Source organism: Chiloscyllium plagiosum, unplaced genomic scaffold (genome assembly GCF_037043375.1).
Source record: "Chiloscyllium plagiosum isolate Xiang-an unplaced genomic scaffold, Cpla_swu_hap1 HiC_scaffold_48, whole genome shotgun sequence".
Lineage (NCBI taxonomy): Eukaryota > Metazoa > Chordata > Chondrichthyes > Orectolobiformes > Hemiscylliidae > Chiloscyllium > Chiloscyllium plagiosum.
Genome location: NW_028270186.1, coordinates 5,906,087 through 5,927,368, shown reverse-complemented (window position 1 = coordinate 5,927,368; position 21,282 = coordinate 5,906,087). Strand labels below are relative to the sequence as shown.

General features: G+C 49.0%; 1 protein-coding gene across 2 annotated transcripts in view; it reads right to left on the bottom strand.

Annotated features, from left to right (window-relative positions):
• The window catches only part of LOC122543053 (anthrax toxin receptor 1-like), a 143,971-nt gene that overhangs the window by 42,913 nt on the left and 79,776 nt on the right, over nucleotides 1-21,282 (bottom strand). For both annotated transcript variants that reach the window (XM_043681251.2, XM_043681250.2), the window contains exons 13-14: nucleotides 10,580-10,675; nucleotides 7,365-7,403 (exon numbers count right to left, since the gene is read on the bottom strand). In XM_043681251.2, the coding sequence (XP_043537186.1) occupies nucleotides 7,365-7,403; nucleotides 10,580-10,675 (135 nt within the window). The remainder of the gene's footprint in view (nucleotides 1-7,364; nucleotides 7,404-10,579; nucleotides 10,676-21,282) is intronic.

Sequence of the window (21,282 nt, the reverse complement as noted above, 5' to 3'; positions counted from 1 at the left end):
GAGAGACAGAGAGAGTTTCCAGTCCAGTCTGACCCCTTCAGGTTACTTCTGTCTGTCCCTCCACAGATGCCACCAGACCTGCTGAGGTTCTCCAGCACTGTCCGAGTTTGATGTTGAAACATTTCATGGTAACGCGCCAACAATCTTCCCATTTTCTCAGCTGCTTCCAAGAGGAGTCTAATCAACTGAAGAACCTGATGGACCTTCCAGCAATTCCTGTGGTTCTCTCTCATGGACCATCACTTGGCAGGGTCCATGACGTTTCCCTGGGAAGTGTGGAGGAGTGAAACTGATTAGCCCCAGGGGGTTCCAACTTGGTGACGCCTCCATTAACTTTTGCCTTCAAGAATTCCTTATTCTTTAAGCTCAAATCTCAGAGTTTATGTGTTTAACATATATGGTCATCTGGGAGAGAGTGAGGACTGCTGATGCTGGAGATCAGAGTCAAAAAATGCGGCGCTGGAAAAACACAGCAGGTCAGGCAGCATCCGAGGAGCAGGAGAATCAACGTTTCAGGCAAAAGCCCTTCATTATATGGTCATCTGTGAAGCTAAACATATGGGCAGGCAGAAGGCCCATTTCAACAAAGCTGAAGACTTTGGGGATGTACCACATCGAAGAGATGAACCACACTGAGAATTCCAGGTCTGTTGTGTCACATCTTGCTTCCAGTAATTTCCACGTGGAGTTTTGTCTCAGGGTCATATAAATAAGTGGCTGCATTTTTGTGGCTTTGATCACAGACCATCTGAGGCAAGGAGGCTTGCTGTTTAAACTGCAGGTCTGAACCCGAAAGATCCAGGTACAACGTGAATGGAAATGAACACTCAGGACTCACACAGTGTGCTCCCACATTTGGAATCTGACCGTCCCGTCCACCTGACAGGCTGGCCGTGTCACAAATGATCTGAGTTTTCTTTCAATTTTTTTTTTTGTCTACTTTGCTTTCCCTCTGCTGGGTGGCCACCGATTTAAAAAAGAAAACCTGATCGTTTCAATCAGAAGGGTGAAATGCAGAAAGCCAGCCTTGCAGGTGTGACCTCGCCCATTCTCTCTCCGTTCATTCAGAATGAATACCTGCTTGCAAAGCTGAAACTATGTCCAACAAAGCAGCCTTATCTACAACCCACCGATCAGCCAATGGGTTGGAGTTTTTCACTCATTAATGTCAGCAGAAGGAACGTCTTCAGTGTTAGTTGGCAAGATCTTGCTCTTCCTCCACTTCTTCTGAAACAAACTCTGCCTCACCTTGTGCCCCTTCTCTGCATCCTGAAATAGGGACCCACTCTCGCAGTCTCACCTCGGTGCCAGTAGGTTCAGGGGTCAAGCTCCACCCCAAGGACAGAAGCTGAATTGATCCTTCAGGGTTGTGCTGCATTGTGCACAGGAGCTTTTCACACAACATGAATGATATCATGACTCTCTTCAGAGGAGAACAGGGGAGTGCTCTTGGGATCCTGGCTAACGGTTAACCTTCAGTACAGGCCTCACCTGGCTGACGCGGACACCTAGCTCATTGCTGTGTTTGGGATCTTTCTGTGCGCAAATCGGTTGCGGCATTCCCCATTTTGCAACCTCACGGTAAAGCGCGTGGAATACCTTCAAGTTGTGTGAGGTTTTATATAATTCGACGTTCCTGGCTTTGAGAAATCTAGCTTTTCCCACACCTTCAGCTGCTCCGGGTTGTCTCAGCCAGAAATCCCAGAGCCAGCCCTCAAACCACGGGACAGCCTGTCTCAGCTGCAGAGAGTGGCACCCTCTGGGTGTGACTGGGATGAGGAGTTCTCTTTTGCAACATTAAGGAACACAGTGAAGAATTTCACCTGGAATATTAATATCTACCACAAAGCTGTGATCCTATTGCATGGTGGAACAGACTCAACGGGCCGAATGGCCTACTTTTGCTCCAATATCTTACAACATTATGATTTTACTGAGGAGGAGAAAGGACAGTCACAGACACCAACCTGTCAGGATAACTCCCAGTTTTAATTCTGGGGGGGGGCTGCTGTACCACTAAGCAGGCAGCCATAGTAAGCAGCATGTGGAAGACAGAGTGACAGAGAGATTCCCTCCTGTCTGTTACTACAGCAGCCTGTGGGGTTCTTCCTGCAGTCAATTCGACAGCATTCCATCACTAACGTCAGGAGGAGCAGACAGATAGTCAGAGCCAGAGCCTGAAGTTTCGAAAACCCAATTCCCAGGTATCTCGGAGCTCAGGTCATCATGGACATAACGTGTGCAGAAAGAATCAACCATGGTTGAGCCCAGGCTACACTCAATAATTTCCCTGCTCTTCATCCGTCCTCTCATTGCCCGAAACCCTCTGAGAATGAGCTGAGGCAGGGTGAGGATGAACGCCTCTGCTGAGGGATCTCTCTCTCTCTCTCTCTGTCTGTCTGTCTGTCTCTCTCTCTCTCTCTCTCTGTGTCTCTCTCTCTCTCTCTCTCTGTCTCTCTCTCTCTCTGTCTCTCTCTCTCTCTCTCTCCACTTCCCTCAGAGTGCCATGCAATGAAGGAGCAGGCAGGATCTACCGAATGATCAGAATGAAAACAGGAGAGGACAACGGGAGATGTGAATCCACAGTGTCTGGGCAGAGTCTTGCAGAGCGCGAAACCTTCCCTGCACTCCCCAATCCCCTCCCATGGTCATTTCCTGTTCCTCTGCAATGTTCCCATTCCAAGTGTGAATTTCCCTCCCATCTGAAAGCCAGCTCTTGCAAAAATGCCATCCCGTATTCCCAATTCCTCCGCCTCCGCCGGATCTGCTCCCAGGGGAACCAGTTCCACCACAGAACACACCAGATGGCCTCCTTCTTTAGAGACCGCAATTTCCCTTCCCACGTGGTTAAAGATGCCCTCCAACGCATCTCATCCACATCCCGCACCTCCGCCCTCAGACCTCACCCCTCCAACCGTAACAAGGACAGAACGCCCCTGGTGCTCACCTTCCACCCTACCAACCTTCGCATAAACCAAATCATCCGCCGACATTTCTGCCACCTCCAAACAGACCCCGCCACCAGGGATATATTTCCCTCCCCACCCCTTTCCGCCTTCCTCAAAGACCGTTCCCTCCGTGACTACCTGGTCAGGTCCACGTCCCCCTATAACCCACCCTCCCATCCTGGCACCTTCCCCTGCCACCGCAGGAACTGTAAAACCTGCGCCCACACCTCCTCCCTCACCTCTATCCAAGGCCCTAAAGGAGCCTTCCACATCCATCAAAGTTTTACCTGCACATCCACTATTATCATTTATTGTATCCGTTGCTCCCGATGCGGTCTCCTCTACATTGGGGAGACCGGGCGCCTCCTAGCAGAGCACTTTAGGGAACATCTCTGGGACACCCACACCAATCAACCACACCGCCCTGTGGCCCAACATTTCAACTCCCCCTCCCACTCTGCCAAGGACATGGCGGTCCTGGGCCTCCTTCACCGCCGCTCCCTCACCACCAGATGCCTGGAGGAAGAAAGCCTCATCTTCCGCCTCGGAACACTTCAACCCCAGGGTATCAATGTGGACTTCAACAGTTTCCTCATTTCCCCTTCCCCCACCTCACCCTAGTTCTAAACTTCCAGCTCAGCACTGTCCCCTTGACTTGTCGGGACTTGTCCTACCTGCCTATCTCCTTTTCCACCTATCCACTCCACCCTCTCCTCCCTGACCTATCACCTTCATCCCCTCCCCCACTCACCCATTGTACTCTATGCTACTTTCTCCCCACCCCACCCTCCTCTAGCTTATCTCTCCACCCTTCAGGCTCTCTGCCTTTATTCCTGATGAAGGGCTTTTGCCCGAAACGTCGATTTCGAAGCTCCTTGGATGCTGCCTGAACTGCTGTGCTCTTCCAGCACCACTAATCCAGAATGCAGAATCACTGCCCACCAACTCTGCAGCATATTGCACTCTTGAGTCGCACAGAAACACTCTCCCTGTCCATCTCCACCACCCCCTGTCTCTTCAGTTACCAGCCAGCATGCCAGTAAAAACAACCATTTCCTTTCTATCGTCACAAAACTATGCGTGATTTTAAAGGCCTCACCTTCAACTGATTCGAGCAGAAACAAAAAATCCAAGCTGGTTCCAGACCACATCATCCAAATCCCTCATTCTTTGAAACCCCTCAAGATCCTGATCAGATCTAACTCAGGCAGCTACAGGGGGCAAGGGAGGAGATTGCTGGTAGAGATATTTAATACTGCACTGGCCACAGATGAAGTGCCACATGACTGCAGGTTAGCTAATATGCTTCCTTTGTTCGAGGGCAACAGGGATAGATTAGGTAATTACAGACAAGTTAGCCTGACATCAAGGGTAGGGCAATTATTGGGAAAAACATCCGAAGGACAGGAGTAATCAACATTTGGAAAGGCAGGAATTGATCAGGGATTGTCAGCACAGATTTCATAGGATTCCTACAGTGTGGTGGCAGGCCATTCAGCCCTTCAAGTTCTCACCGATCCTCTGAAGAGTGTGGCACCCAGACCCACGCCCTAGCCTATCCCTGTAACCCTACCTTTCCCATGGCTAAGCCCCCCAAGCCTGCACATCCCTGGACACTGTGGAGCAATTTCCCACAGCCAATCCACCGTAACCTGCATATCTTTGGATTGTGGGAGGAAACCGGAACACCCGGAGGAAACCCACGCAGACACGAGGAGAACAAGGGTGGAATCTTGGGTGAGCCTTGGGTGACTGACTGACTGTGTGGAGTTTGCACGTCCTCCTCATGTCTGCGTGGGTTTCCTCCGGGTGCTCCGCTTTCCTCCCACATTCCAAAGATGCACAGGTTACAGTGGACTTGCCATGGGAAATGTGAGGTTATGGGGAGAGGATGGGGAACTGGGTCTGGGTGGGCTGCTCTTCAGAGAGTCAGTGTAGACTCGATGGGCCGAATGGCTTTGTTCTGCACTGTGGGAATTCTCTGATTCTTAACTGGCCTGTCACGTCGACACCTTCCTGTCACATTTACAAATAAAAACAAGATAATCTCTACACTTAGTCCAAGATCTTGATACCCCTCCTGTTGCTGTCTTGTAAAGATGTTTTTTGCCCTGTGACTGAGAGGACGTGTGTTTTAAACAACACTTGACCCAACTGGTACACATTGTGGTTTAATCCTATGTGTGCTGAGTCAGCTGTTGCTTTCTAATCTCTTCTCTTTGAAACACCTCTTTAATCTACGAAACAGTAACAAGATCGCTGCCTTAATTATCGCTGTTCAGCCTCACAATTTCGAGACTGAAAGATTTCTTCCACTCTTTCTCTTGAACCTCTTCGATTGAATGTAAATCCACTGAGCCCAGCACTCACAACTAACAGCTTGTCTGGATCCGCACTGTTCCCTTTCTTCATCATTTTGAATATCAAATTACACTGCAATTCAGCATAACCCAAAGAAATTTATTCATTTTTTCAGGTCGGTCCTCATATTTGTCCTTGAACTGAGCGGCTTGTTCAGGGACTTGGGAATCCAGCACATTGCTGTGGATCTGTCGTCCGATGTAAACCAGACTGGGTTTCACTCAGGCATATTCACCTCCCAGATGGGTTTCTGAACAATCGATGACAGTTTTTGTCATCATCGCGACCAAGTACATGAGAACTAGGAGCAGGAGGAGGCCATTCAGCCCCTCCAGCCTGCGCTGCCTTTTAACACAAACAAGGCTGATCTCATCTTGGCCCCAACTCCACTTTCCTGCATGCTGCCCTCTCCCCTTCAACCCATAACTCATTGATGGTTTTCCCTGTCTCCTCCTTCAATGTACTCAATCTCCTAGCATTGGCCGTACTCTGAGAGAGTGAAATCCACAGATTCACAGCACTTTGAGAGAATTCATTCATCCTCACTTCTGTTTGGAATCCATCCAGGTCCTTATCCTGAAACTCCAATCTCTCGTTCAATCTCTGATTGCCCCACATGAGGGAACATCCTCTCCATTTCATCAATTCCCTTTTGCATCTTGTGTACCTCGATTAGATCTCCTTACATTCTTCTTAACTCCACAGTATCGACCTAAACTGCTCAATCCCTCATCCCTCACTTGTGGAATCAATCTGGTGATTTGTGTTTGAAGAATTGAGGAGCTGCCTGGGTTCTTTGACAAAGAATGTGTGTCCCTGCTATGAAAGGGTGTTTGTAACCACCCTCTGTGCTAACAGAGAGAAATGGGTGACCCTCGGGTCATATATTAATGCTGCTATGCTTCCGATGCAATGGTAAGCTTGTCAATGACACTGGGTCATTGTCATGTGCACACCTTCCTATCCCAAGAACACAGTTCCCAAGGATGCACGTCCATGCCAACAGGTTCCACATCCATCACCATCTGGCAGCTGCCCCAGGCTGAGACATATTGACCAGCTGGGGTGTTGTGGACTGCACACACAGCTCCCATTGTTTGCAGAGACAATGGCCTGAATCTCAGCATCTGGGACCGAACTGTCAGTAACTCTGGGCTAAACAGGAGATAGTGAGGACTGCAGATGCTGGAGAAGTTAGAGTTGAGAAAGTATGGCTCTGGAAAAGCCCAGCATCCGAGGAGCAGGAGAATCGACGTTTTGGGCTCAACCCTTCATCAGGAATCCTGAACATCAGGATGATGGGCCCGGCCTGAAACGTGGACTCTCTTGCTCCTCAGATGTTGCCTGACCTGCTGTGCTTTTTCTGGCACCAACCCTGGGCTAAAGGTGCACAGTGTACCAGACAGCACCAGCACAGTGACTGTGATCTACCTGTCACCTGAACAGACTCAAACAGGCAGTGCCAGTGGCAGAGCAAGAGCGATGTTTGAGACCATGGGAGCACCTCTTTGCTTTTTGCCCATGAGATGGCTGCTGCAGATCGCAAGGACTTGGAAATTGAGCAAGAGCTGGTCCATTTGGTTTCATGTCTAATGTGCATCTGCCTTCATGAACAATGTCCAATGGGCTGCCCCTTCAGCCTCACTTCATTCACCCTGAGCTCAATTCCCTTGCCACACAGAATTCCATCCACTTCAATGGAGTAGGTAGGAAGCAATGGGCAGTTCATTTCCCAGCCGGCCTCCCTCTCCTCAAACAGCCAAGGCCTCCAAGTTTAAAATTCTCCATAGGTCCTATTTCTACATCAAAACCAAACTCAGCATCATGATGTGTCTCCTCTCTCCCTCTCTCTCCCTTGCTCTCTCTCTCTCTCTCCATCCTCCTCTCTCTCTCTCTTCCTCTCTCTCTCTCTCCCTCTTCCTCTCTCTCTCTCTCTCTCTCTCTGTCCATCACAGCCACCCAGCCAGCTGCTGAATGAAAGTTCTGACACCCTCTAGCCAGGGTTTCACTGTTTGACATCACCACGGTGGGGAAGGTGAGAAAAACAGGACTTACCTCATCATCCATGGGAGGTGGAGGGGGCTCTTTGATGATCTGGAGGAGGAGAGGAGAGGGAAGAGGAATTAGAAAGCTGATTGAGATACCAAACATTCTCATTCAAACAGTACCATGAGGGCAGTGGGGAACATGGAATGTAAGGGTGGGGGAGACCGAAACCCTCATCATATTGAAGAAGGATGGAGCTGTGCACTTGCCATGCCGAGACACAGTGTTATGGACCAGGCCAGACCAGATCCCCACCTTAAAACATTTTAAAGAGGTAGCCCAGAGCCTAGTTTTAATTTTTTTAAAGGCAGATGTAAAATGGATATTCCAGGTGTGATGCAGCTGGTCAAACCACTCACCTTTAAATAAAACAATTTATTTACACAGTACCAATGAAACAGGAACGAAAGAAAAACAGAAATTAGAATTTGATAATCCAACTGACTTTGTACTGCAACTTAATTAAGGGGCTGTTCCAATCCCTACAACATCCCATAAACTCACCCCTTGGCAAATGGTAAAGTCAAACACAGATTCTTACAGGCTGGAGAGATTTCAGAGAGATAGTTCAGGTATGAAACATCTGTTGAAGCATGGAACCTCTTTTCACCGGAGCTGCTTCTCTCGGTCCCCAGCAGTTTTCTGACTCCTTGCTGAAACTGAACCAAACTGGAAAAGCAAAACCCTGAACTGGGAGGACTGTCCACTCCCCTTCCATTGTTTTGAGTAGCCACTTCCAGACATACCGGCACCTCTGCCTTTATGACCCATTTTGGAAAAACCAAGGACAATATAACCTTACTAAGGGGCAGCATGCTATAGGCCAAGGGCTGGGAAAGGGGATTTGACTTGTGAGGAGGCTGCTTTTGACAAGCACAGACTTGTTGGGCCCAAGCACCTTTTTCTGTGCAGCAGATCTCAATGACTCCGCGAGACAACATGCTTGAAATCATGAGGGGGTTCTATTCAGGAACATCAGAAGAAACAGCTTCCAGTAGCTGTGGAGGTGGAGATTTAAGGTGACCGGGATTAAGAGAGAAGATGTGGATTTGTTTCAGACTGAGAGAGCGCTGATCTGGAACTCACTGCCTGAAAGGGCATGGAGAAGCAGATTAAACAGGAACATTCCAAAGGGAGCTTGGTCAATAAAGCAGGAGAATCCCTGCAGGGATGTGGAGACAGAAGGGGCCATAGCTGATGGGTGCAACAATTTGGATAGCTCATTCAGAGAGCCTGCACAGTCACTAAGGACCCATCAAAGGGAGTGGCACGGTGGCTCAGTGGTTAGCACTGCTGCCTCACAGCACCAGGGACCCGGGTTTGATTCCTGCGTAAGGGGGCTGTCTGTGTGGAGTTTGCACATTCTCCCCAAGTCTGTGTGAGTTTCCTCCCTCAGTCCAAAGATGTGCAGGTCAGGTGAATTGGCCATGCTAAACTGCTCTTAGTGTTAGGTGCATTAGTCAGAGGGAAATGGGTCTGGGTGGGTTACTATTTGGAGGGTCGGTGTGGACTTGTTGGGCTGAAGGGCCTGTTTCCACACTGTAGGGAATCTAATCTAATCTAATCAATAACCTCTGAACCAACTATGAATGGACTCTCCTTTCTTTAAAATGTCTTTCCCAGCTCGTCTGAGTTTCTGAGACAGTGCTCCCTAGTTTCTAGTTGTCCCTTGAGAAGTTGGAGCTGAGCTTCTGCCTTAAACCACTGCCATCCTTGGGGAGTAGATACAGCGAGAGTGCTGTTAGGGAGGGTTGTCCAGGATTCTGACCCAGTGACACTGAAGAAACGGTGATACATTTCCAAGTCAGGATGGTGAGGGACTTGGAGGGGAACTTGCAGGGGGTGGTGTTCCCATGTATCTGCTGCCCCTTGTCCTTCTAGATGGAGGTGGTCATGGGTTTGGAAGGTGCTGTCTGAGGATCTTTGGTGAATTGCTGCAGTGCGTCTTGTAGATGGTACACACTGCTGCTACTGAGGGTCGGTGGGGGAGGGAGGGGATGTTGAAGGTAATGGATGAAATGCCAATCAAGTGGCTGCTCTGTCCTGGATGGTGTTGAGCTTCTTGAGTTTTGTTGGAGCTGTAGGATTGAAGTATTCCTCTCCCTCACTCACTATTTTCAATGTGGTTAGGTGTGAGTAAGGTGCAGGACAGTTATTTGATCTCTCTACCCTTCAGTAAATGGCTGACTCTGACTGTGGCCTCAGCTCTACATTCTCCCCAGTGACTGATGAAGAATTTCAGGGGGATGAACTTCGAACCGGACTGGAGTGCAGGAACAATGTTCCATGTGAGCAGGTAGCCTGGAGCCAGAGATCACAGTCTAAAGGTGACTGAGATATGGAGGGTTGAGAAAACTGGACTAGACAGGGATAAACACAGCAAGGATATTCCTGATGACCGGGGGCTCTTAAGAGTCATAGAGATGTACAGTCACAGGGGAAACCATATGGGACTGAGATGTCTTCACTCAGAAAGCAGGGAGCCTGTGGAAATCCCTGTCTCAGGAAGCAGCTGAGGCTAAAACATGGCAAGTTTTTAAGAAGGAGATTGATATATTTCTGAAGGCTGAAGGGATCAAGGTGTATGGAGAGAAAACGGGAGCCGGGTCTGAGTTGGATAGTGAGTTAAAGTGGTACGGAATGGCAGTGCAGGCTGAATGGCCTCCTCCCGTTCCTATTGTCTGTGTTTCTAGGCGCAAACTGAGTTGTGGAAAGCTGGGTTCACAATGGAGGCATCTGAATTATTCATTCAGAAAAATAATCACCCAACCCTCCTCGCACTTTTGGGAATGGAAACATATTGTGTGCTTCCTGCACAGGGTGATGAAATGAAAGATTGCTCAAGATCTTGGACACAGTGTCCTGTCCACTAAATGAGAAGGTTTGGGTTCAGCCAAACAATCACTCTGTGCTGTTGGCAGCACTGAAATTGCCTGTGCAGTGCACAGAGTGTGCCTCCAGTCATAACGTTCCCAAAAACAAGATGAAATCACTTTGATCTGATGCGCAGAAAAGGGTCCTTGCTTGTAACTTGGACTGCCCAGGGCTGTGCAAAGTTTGTTCTGTTTTGGCTGTCCAGCTGATTGAATCCCCATGTTGTGTGAGATGACTTACTTTGTCACTTCATGCTGATTAATCTGACTGCTGCTCCTCCCGTGCTAAGTGTCGCGTGGCTTAAAACAATGAGTTTGCAATGAGTGTGCCTGGATGAATGTTTGACTTACCACAGTACAGCACAGTGGCCAGAACCACCAGAGCAGGACCAGTGCCAGCAGCAGGAACAGGATTAAGAGTGCTATCGCCAGAATAGTTCCGTCTGACTGCAACGAGAAACACAGAAGGGACAGTCAGATTAGGAAGTCCTCAACACAACAAACATGGTAGATCTATGTTGGGTTAGCATGAAAAGCAGATGCTCTGACACATTGGAAGGGCCTGGTCTCTCTGTTTTCATCAAGATTTCTGTCTATTTTTGTTGTTGTCAAATCCCATGTTTGGCCCAAATTTGTCCCTTTGATTTCTCATGCGTTGTAAATATGCTGAAGCCAACACGCAGTCCCTCATGCCTGTAGCAACTCAGTCGGCCAGTTCTTCAGCTAATCCCAATTTCCCAGTTTCCTTCCCCACACAGAATGGAATGGGATAAGTGAAGTGGGGGAGTGTGAGAAAGGAGCTGGGAGAGTGGGACTAATCCTTTCATTTCAGTGATGCACCGCAGCAAAGTCTCCTCAGCCAGCACTTACCAAACTCACAACCACTTCCATCCGGAAGGACAAGGGCAGGAGATAAATGGGAACACCATCCCCTCCAGGTTCCAGAGTAGGTGACTGAGGTAAACAGGATTGAGGTAACTGGACTAGACAGGGGTAAACGCAGGAAGGATGTTCCTGATGACCACAGCGTCCAGAATCCAGGGGTCACAGGGGAAATGATTTGAAACTAAGATGAGAGGAAATGCCTACACCCAGAGAGTGGGAAGCCTGTGGAAATCCTCCCTCTGAGCCACTCATCATCTTGACTTAGAACGTAGAACATTCCAGCGCAGTACAGGCCCTTAAGCCCTCGACGTTGTGCCGCCCTGTGAAACCATTCAGAAGCCCACCTAACCTACACTATTCCCTTCTCACCCATATGTTTATCCAGTGACCATTTAAATGTCCTAATGTTGGTGAGTTCACTACTGTTTCAGGCAGGATATTCCACTTCCTACTCAAGAAACTACCTCAGACATCTGTCCTATATCTGTCACCCCTCAATTTAAAGCTATGTCCCCTTGTGCTAGCCATCACCATCCGAGGAAAAAGGGTCTCACTGCCCACCCTGTCTCACCCTCTGATCATCTTGTATGTCTCAAGTCACCTCTCAACCTTCTTCTCTCTAATAAAAACAGCCTCAAGTCCCTCAGCCTTTCCTCATAAGACCTTCCCTCCATATCAGGCAACATCCTAGTAAATCTCCTCTGAATCCTTTCCAACACTTCCACATTCTTCCTATAGTGCGTTAACCAGAACTGCACGCAATACTCCAAGTGCGGCCACACCAGAGTTTTGTACAGCTGCAACATGACCTCATGGTTCCGAAACTCAATCCCTCTACCAATAGAAACTAACACACTGTATGCCTTCTTAACAACCCTATCAACCTGGGTGGCAACTTTCAGGGATCTATGTACATGGATACCGAGATCTCTCTGTTAATTGACACGACAAGAATTTATACAATGTAACCCAGTATTCTTTATTCCTGTTGCTCTTTCCAAAGTGAATCACCTCACACTTTTCCTCATTAAACTCCATTTGCCACCTCTCAGCCCAGCTCTGCAGCTTATCTATGTCCTTCTGTAACCTGCGACATCCTTCCGCACTGTCCACTGATTTAAGACGAGATTAGATTAGACTAGATTCCCTACAATGTGGAAACAGGCCCTTTGGCCCAACAAGTCCACACCGACCCTCCGAAGAGTAACCCACCCAGACCTATTTCCTGCTGACTGACGCAGTTAACACTATGGGCAATTTGGCAGGGCCAATTTACCTAACCTCCACATCTTTGGATTGGGGGAGGAAACCGGAACACCCGGAGGAAACCCACACAGACACGGGGAGAATGTGCAAACTCCACACAGACAGTCACCTGAGGCTGGAATCGAACCTGGGTCCCTGGTGCTGTGAGGCAGCAGTGCTAGCCACTGAGCCACCGTGCCGCCTTTAGTGTAATTCACAAATTTACTAACCCATCCTTCCACGCCCTCATCCAGGTCATTTATAAAAATAACAAACAGCAGTGGCCTCAAAACAGATCCTTGCAGTACACCACTAGTAATTGAACTTCAGGATGAACATTTCCCATCAACCACCATCCTCTGTCTTCTTTCAGCTAGCCAATTACTGATCCAAACCACTAAATTACCCTCAATCCCATGCCTCCGTATTTTCTGCAATAGCCTACCGTGGGGAATCTTATCAAAGGCTTTACTGAAATCCATGTACACCACATCAACTGCTTTACCCTCATCCATCTGTTTGGTCACCTTCTCAAAGAACTCAATAAGGTTTCTGAGGCACAACCTACCCTTCACAAAACCACGTTGACTATCCCTAATCAATTTATTCCTTTCTAGATGATTATAAATCCTATCTCTTATAATCCTTTTCCAACACCAAAGTAGGGCTCACTGGTCTTTACTCCCCTTCTTCAACAAGGGAACAACATTTGCTATCCTCATATTCTGGCACTGTTCCAGTCGACAATGACGACACAAAGATCAAAGCCAAAGATTCTGCAATCTCCTCCCTGGCTTCCCAGAGAATCCTAGGATAAATCCCATCCAGCCCAGGGACTAACCTATTTTCATATGTCTCAGAATTGCTAACACCTCTTCCTTATTTAACCTCAATCCTGTCTCATCTAATAGTCTATATCTCAGTATTCTCCTCAACAACATTGCCTTTTGCCAGTGTGAATACTGACAAAAAAATACTCATTTAGTGCCTCTCCTATCTCTTCGGACTCCACGGACAACTTCCCACTACTGTCCTTGACTGGCCCGAACCCTCGTCATTCTTTTATTCCTGACATATCTCTAGAATGCCTTCGAATTTTCCTTGATCCTACCTGCCAAAGAATTCTTATCCCCTCCTGGCTCTACCTAACTCTCTCATTCGGTCTTTCCTGGCTAACCTGTAACTCTCAAGCACCCTAACTGAGCCTTCATGTCTCATCCTAACAAAAGCCTTCTTCTTCCTCTTGACAAGAGATTCAACTTCTTTGGTAAACCACTGTTCCCTCACTCGAGTACTTCCTCCCTGCCTGACAGGTATATACTTATCAAGGACACGCAGTAGCTGTTCCTTGAATAAGCTCCACATTTCAAGAGTGTCCATCCCCTGCAGTTTCCTTCCCCATCCTAAATCCTGCCTCATCACATCGTAATTGCCTTTCCCCCAGGTATAACTCTTGCCCTGTGTTATATACTTATCCCTTTCCATCACTAAGGTAAACATAACTGAATTGTGCTCACTATCACCAAAGTGCTCACCTACCTCCAAATCTAACACCTGGCCGGGCTCATTACCCAGTACCAAATCCAATGTGGCCTTGCCCCTTGTTGGCCTGTCTATATACTGTGCTGAAACTGTGTTGCTGGAAAAGCGCAGCAGGTCAGGCAGCATCCAAGGAGCAGGAGAATCGACGTTTCGGGCATGAGCCCTTCATCAGGAATCGTGCCCGAAACGTCGATTCTCCTGCTCCTTGGATGCTGCCTGACCTGCTGCGCTTTTCCAGCAACACATTTTCAGCTCTGATCTCCAGCATCTGCAGTCCTCACTTTCTCCTGTCTATATACTGTGTCAGGAAACCCAACGTGCACATTGGACAAGAACTGATCCATCTAAGGTACTCAAACTGTCGCGTTTCCAGTCAATATTTGAAAAGTTAAAGTCCCCCATAACAACTACTCTGTTACTCTCACTCCTATCCAGAATTATCTTTGCTATCCTTTCCTCTACATCTCTGGAACTATTTGGAGGCCTACAGAAAACTCCCAACAGGGTGACCTCTCCTTTCCTGTTTCTAACCTCAACCCATACTACCTCTGTAGAGGAGTCCTCAAACATCCTAATACTGTTCTTGACTAACAATAATATCCTTGACTTGGAAATATACCACCATCCCTTCACTGTCGCTGGGTCAAAATCCTGGAATTCCCTCCCTCAGGGCATTGTGGGTCTACCTGCAGCTCAGGTGCTGTTGTGATTCAAAAAGGCAGCTCAACACCACCGTCTCAAGGGGCAACTAGGGACAGGCAGATGCCAATGACAACCAGGGATGGGCAATACATAGTGGCCCAGCCAGTGACACCCCACGTCCAATGAAAACGCTATTTCAAAAATAGAGAGAAAGAAGTTCAACATGCCAAACTATCTCCCTGTGAGTTTCTTTATAATTATTTACTGGCTAGGCCAGCATTTATTGCCCATCCCTAATCGCCCAGAGTGCAGTTAAGAGTCAACCACATTGCCATGGGTCTGGAGTCACATGTAGGCCAGACCAGGTAAGCACGGCAGTTTCCTTCCCTAAAGGACATTAGTGAACCAGATGGGGCTTCCCCAAAATTGACCAAGAGGCCAGCTCTCTCATCCAGATTTTGGTGAATTCAAATTTCACCCATTTGCCCTGTGTGCTGAGAAATTTAGCTTGGGGGCTCAGGATTGGAACTACAGTGATCAGATGCAACTGCTTCCCTTTAAATGTGTGATTTCATAAAGGTGCCACATGAATGCAAGTCACTGCATGACTTCACCGAAGGTTGATCCATATTGTGTGCGTGTGTGTGTGTGTTCTCTTTCGGAATGGACAGTTTAAATATGCAGTTATTTTCCTGCTCACTGCCGGTCCACAGAATTGCTACAGTGTAAAAGCAGGCTATTCAGCCCATCGAATCCACACTGACATTCCAAACAGCAACACACCCACACCCAACCTCCTGCCCTATCCCTGTAACCCTGCATTTCCCTTGGCTAGTCTATCTAAGCTGCACGTTTTTGGACTGTGGGAGGAAACCGGAGTACCCGGAGGAAACTCACACAGACACTGGGAGTTTGCACATTCTCCCACATAGACAGTCACCCGAGGGTGGAATCGAACCCCGGTCCCTGGTGCTGTGAGGTAGCAGTGCTAACCACTGAGCCAGCCAGTGTGGGTGATTGGGCCCGACCGATCGGCAGGGCAGCTCCATTCCGAGATCCGTGAGGTTCCAGGCCAGATTTGGGAAGAGGAGGAGAGAGTTAAGTGTTTTGTTGGAAAGCCGTGCAGTGAAATCCTTGTGGTTTTTGTGTGGGTCTGAAAAATGAACACGTTGGCTGGCTTTGAGACAGGAAGTTTGCAATATACATGCTGAGGATTAAACTTTCAGAGTAAAACAACTCCTTCGAGTTCAAGGGGGTGGCGCAATCACTGCTTGTGTGCGCGGATTTTATTCTTTAAAAATCCACTGCAGCAAATAAAGGTTTCATTCCGTGACACTGGCGTTCCTTGACTATCCCTGCAAAGAAGTTAGAAAGAAGCTGGGGCCTATGGCCAGGTGTGCTGGCCAACTATCTCTCGGGTAATTTCAGATCCATCCCAAAGTCAGGGAATGAAGTTTTCAAAACTGAGGAAACGTTTGCTCGTTTCTCCAGGGTCCAACCTCATTTCACTGCTGCACATGAATTGCTGCATCCCCTCACTCCTCCAAAAGGCCTTCTTTATTTGGAGGATTTGGGGAATGGCAAAAGGACTCATTCCTCAGGGGATTTGACGTTTCCTCTCTCCCCCTGCTCTCCTGTCATCCTTTCTCCTTCTGTGGGGGCTGCCAGCGGCCGCTGGGTTTTCCCCTCTCTTTCCCAGTGGAAAGGAAGTGGGAGTAACTCCCACCATGAGAGGGCTCAGCTGTTTTTATTGAAGACAGGGTCGAAATACCTTAACCAAGCAGAAGCCCAGTGCCAACAAACATGCTGGGTCAGGGGTGGTCCCCACATGACAGAAACCCAGAACAATGTGTCAGAAACTCCTTTTAATGAACCGGGGGAAGGGGAGGGGAGGGGTGACCTTCACCCTCTGACCCAGCCTCATCCTTGACCCCCTGTCCGCCACCCTGCTCCCTGGCATCGTGACTCCCTGCGAGAACAGTGGCTCCTCACACAAGCACCAGGAAGTGGGGAGATGGCCCAAGCTCATGGTACCCTGGGGAGTACAGAAACAGGGCTGGTTCCCTGTTTACCCAGGGGCCACAGGGTGAGACCTCTGCTGATTGGCTATCTCTCAGGCTGCACCAAAACCCTGTGGGGGAAACACCTCACCAGTGCGGTCAGAACTTGGCGAGGGTGTGTGGAAGACCATCTGCCTGGTCTCGGTCTCACCTGCACTGAATGCCTGGTATTTTAGTGAGGAATTGAGTACTAGATGTCTTATTGCAGTTATACAGGCCTTTGGTGAGGCCACAGCTTGAGTATTGTTTGCAGATTTGGTCTCGTAGTCTGAGGAAGGCCGTTCTTGCCATTGAGAGAGTCCAGCGAAGGTTCACCCAGACTGATCCCCAGGAAGGCAGGACTGACACGTGAGGAAAGACAGCATCGACTGGGCTGGTATTCACTGGAATTTAAAAGAATGAGGGGGGACCTCCGAGGAACATTTACATCCTGATGGGTTTGGTCAGGCTTGATGTGGGAAGAATGTTCCTGATATTGGGGAAGTTCAGAACTAGGGGTCACAGTCTCAGAATAAGGAAGAGCTGCTTCACTCAGAGAGTTGTGAACCTGTGGAATTCTCTCCCACAGGAAGCTGCTGTGGGGCCAATTCTTTAGATATCATCAAGATGGAGCTGGACGTGGGGTTTGCAGATAACCGGATTAAGGGAGAAAGTGGGAGTGGGATACTGAGATTACACGATCAGCCATGGTGGTACTGAATGATGGTGCAGGCTGGAAGGGCCGAATGGCCTACTCCTGCACCTATTTTCTATGTTGAAAGTGGGAGGCGATGATTGTCACCGCAGTTTGGTGTGTTACCTCAGATCCTGGTAAGGATCCTCTGGCTCAGAGCTACACGGCCCGGCCAACAATGGAAACGTTAACTCCTTGCTGGCCATGGTGGAACTGTTCAAACCTGCAAACTGAAGGTCCTTCAGGATAAAGAGTCATGTTTCCCTCATGCCAAGGGGAGGAAGTGAACTGGAAAGCACCTTGTGTATTCCTTTCCCAAGTCACACAGGTCAATCCCATCGAAGATTGGGAGGCTCTTCCCAGTAACTCTGACTTCATTGATCCATGAAGTGGAGGTCCCAGTTGGCAAGGCCAGCATTATGGCCTGTCCCTCCTTGATCTGGAACTGACTCAGAGTCAGCAACATTGCTGTCCATCTGCAAATGCTCAGAGTCCAGAGAGAAGGGCAGATTTCTGGATGTTATCGGAATGATCACTGTCATGGTCCCTGTGCCGAGACCTGCCTTTCAAGTCCACGTTTATTATTCATTGAATTGTCTTTCCAACAGCTGGGATTGTGAAGCCTTGTGCCCAGAGTGCCCCTGAGTGACCAGTCCACTGCAAGATGGCCACCTCCTTTTCAATGCGCCAACTGTGAGGGAATCAGCCATTCAGCCCATCGGCCCTACTCCACCATTCAATGGGATCGCGGCATAGCAGATCACCCTCAGCTCCACCTCCCTAGAATCCCAAAAGTGTGGGAGCAAGCTATTCGGCCCATCGAATGTGCACCAACCCTCCCAAAGAGCACCCCCCCCCCCCCCCACCCCCCCCCCCGACCACCCTATTCCTGTAACCCTGCCTTTCCCATGGCTAACCCACACATCCCTGAGCACTATGGGCAATTTAGCCTGGCCAATCCACCCTAACGAACACATCTTTGGACTGTGGGAGGAAACCAGAGCACCTGGAGGAAATGCATGCCTACACAGGGAGAATGTGCAAATTCCACAGGAACAGTGGCCCGAGGCTGGAATCGAACCTGTGTTCCTAGCCCCGTGAGACAGCTGTGCTGACCACTGAGTCACCCATGTTTCCCCGTGCCCCTCGATTCCCCCTGACTGATTAAAAACCCAGCCTTGAACACACTTAGCAGGCCAGCCTGCTCAGCCCTCTGAGGTAAAGAATCCCACTTATTCTCCACTGCAACAAAACATCGCTCCTCTGATTCTCAGTTCCTGTGAGAATAAGCTCATTCTCGTCCCTGACATCCTCCAGTTTGAGAGTCTGGGCTCGAGCTTCATGCCAATGTGCCCTGTCCCAAACTGCTCAGTTGAAAGGGAGTGGGATCCCCTTTCCTGGTGGATGTTAGCCAACGGAAGGGACCCTTTGCCACTGACCTTCAGAGCAATGCCCACACAGGGAATGAAAACGCTGATCAGACAAAGCACAAACCCCTCCTCTCTCAATTTGATTCACTGCCACAGCTCACTGTTTCCCTCTGTCCCTTTTCATATCCAGCAAACGCAGTCTGCTTATTTTAACACTGTTTATTTTTGCTGGCCTCTTGGCAGTCCCTTTAAAAAGGCATTATGTTCATTTGTGTTTTTTTTTAAAAATTGAACTGTTCCAGTTGTTTCCAGGAAGCTCAGGGATGACAGACCCATGGGTTTCATGGCTGCCTGACCCTGATGGGTTCACCAGCAGGAACCCTTCCCACATGCCTTCTCCCATCCCGCCACTGACAACAATCGAAATTCTTCCCCAGTCAACCTGCACACCTTGGGAGCCAGGCGGACCCAAACCCAGGCCTCCCTGGGCCGGAGGGAGGGACACTACCCCTGTGCCACAATAGCCCTATGACTGACCGTGTGTTATTTTGTTCAACTGTAGGCTGTGGGCAATCATTGTCGAGGCCAACATTTGGTGCCCATCCCACATTGGCTGTGGGTCTGGAGTCACGTGTAGGCCAGACCAGGTGAGGATGGAAGATTTCCTTCCCTAAAAGGACACAGTCACCCAGTGATAAGGCGGTCACCTCCCCTTTGGCACCCAAGGGTGGCAGAGAGGACACCCTCACCTTGCCCATCATCTGCCGGCCCCCAATGTGCCCTCAGAGATGACATTTGTCACCCTCCTCATTTCAAGGCACTTAAGTGGTGGGAAGGGTTAAAAGTGAAATGTCGCAATGTTGGAAGATTTAAGACAGCAAATAGCTGCTTGAAGACAAGGTGGTTTGTGTGGGGCGTCACCACAGAAAAGGCCCCTTGACTGCAGCAAAAGCAATGCAGAGTGTTCAGGCCAGGTTCATTGAAGCTGCCTTATTGTTTCAGGTCTATCCTTCCCTTTCCCCTTCCCCCCACCGCACCCCCATCCCTCTGGAAGGAGTGTGACAGGCGTATCGCCCGCGTTGCACACACGGCTGACTCACACAGGGGTACAGTCACAATGTTTTGTTTTGTTACAGAGATACCATGTGACTTCTGGTTCCCTTCCTGCCTGGAATTGAAACAGGAGATCTGCAGTGTGGACACACATGTGATTTCAATCACTGAGAGATGCTCAGGCAACACACAGAGAGAGAGAGACAGAGAGAGAGAGAGAGAGGAATGCTGCAGTTCCAACATCAAGCAGGGAGAGACACTACAGGCACTGTACAGTCAGCAGCTTGGGCCAGGCATAGTGGCTGTGTGCAATTGAACACAGGCATTCTCTCTCTCTCTCTCTCTCGCTGTTTTTTCTCTCTCTCTGTTTTTCATTCTCTCTCTCTCTGTTTTTTTCTCTTTCTCTCTCTCTCTCTCTCTGTTTTTCTGTGCTAAAGGCAAACGATTCCCCGTTTGGCCAAGATAAGAAATCCACACGGTAAATGCTGGCCAGAGACACCCTGGTTTGTGATCAAGCCCAAACGTCGTTCTGACAGAAGGATTGTCTCACACAGAGTTCTTCTCTCTCTCTCGGAACCTCAAGGAAGGTCACTCACTGGCTCTGTACCACTGACATTCAATGATCTGCTACTCTGTGAGACAAGAGTAAGAGCAGGCAGATCCTCCCACAGATAACTCTCTTCGCTTGTGAGCACTCCACCATGAGAAAGCTGCCAAGGGTTCTGTGTGCACCTCTGGTTAACGGTGACTTCCTGAGGCAAACAAATCCTGAAAAGAGTACAATGACACTGATCTGTACCTATCCCCACTGCTCTATCCTTTCCCTCAGTATTCCATAAGATTACAGAGAAAAGACAGTGCTGGTGCAGGCCATTCAGCCCCACTGCAGCTCTTTATGCTACACCCTCTCTTCATCTCAGGCTAGAACCTGGATTTTCTTCCTTCCTCCCTCATGGGTTTACCCATCTTCCCCTTCAATCTAGATGTTGTGTCCACCAAAAAAGACCCTGAGCTTCCAGTTGCCTGCCAATCCAACACAGCACCGTGTTCCCTGACCAACATCTCTGTCTCAGGCTTGCTGCAGTGCCCCAGTGAAGGTCAGTGCAAGCTGGAAGAACAACACTTCCTATTCCGCCTGAGGACCCTCTGGACTCAATATCGACTCCAATAATTTCAGAGCCTGGACATTCTTTTCTCCCCCGTCCTTTACAGTCACTGTGGACCTTTCTGTACACCTGAAGTGTTCAAGTAAGACCCAAGGACCATGGGACCACAGGAAATGTAGGCCATTCAGCCCCTCTGCCATTCAATAGGATCATGGCTGATCCAGCATTCCTCACGTCCACTTTCCTGCCCTTTCCCCGTAGCCCTTGTTTCCCCGACTGATCAAGAATCTCTCTGTCTTAGCCTTCAATATCCACAAGGACTCTGTCCCCTACAGCTCTCTGTGCCATGGAGTTCCAAAGACCCACAACCTTCTGAGAGACAAAATTCTTCCTCATCTCAGTCTGAAATTGATGCCCCTTTATTCCGAGACTGTGCCCTCTGCTCGGAGATTCTCCCATCAGGGGAAACATCCTGTCA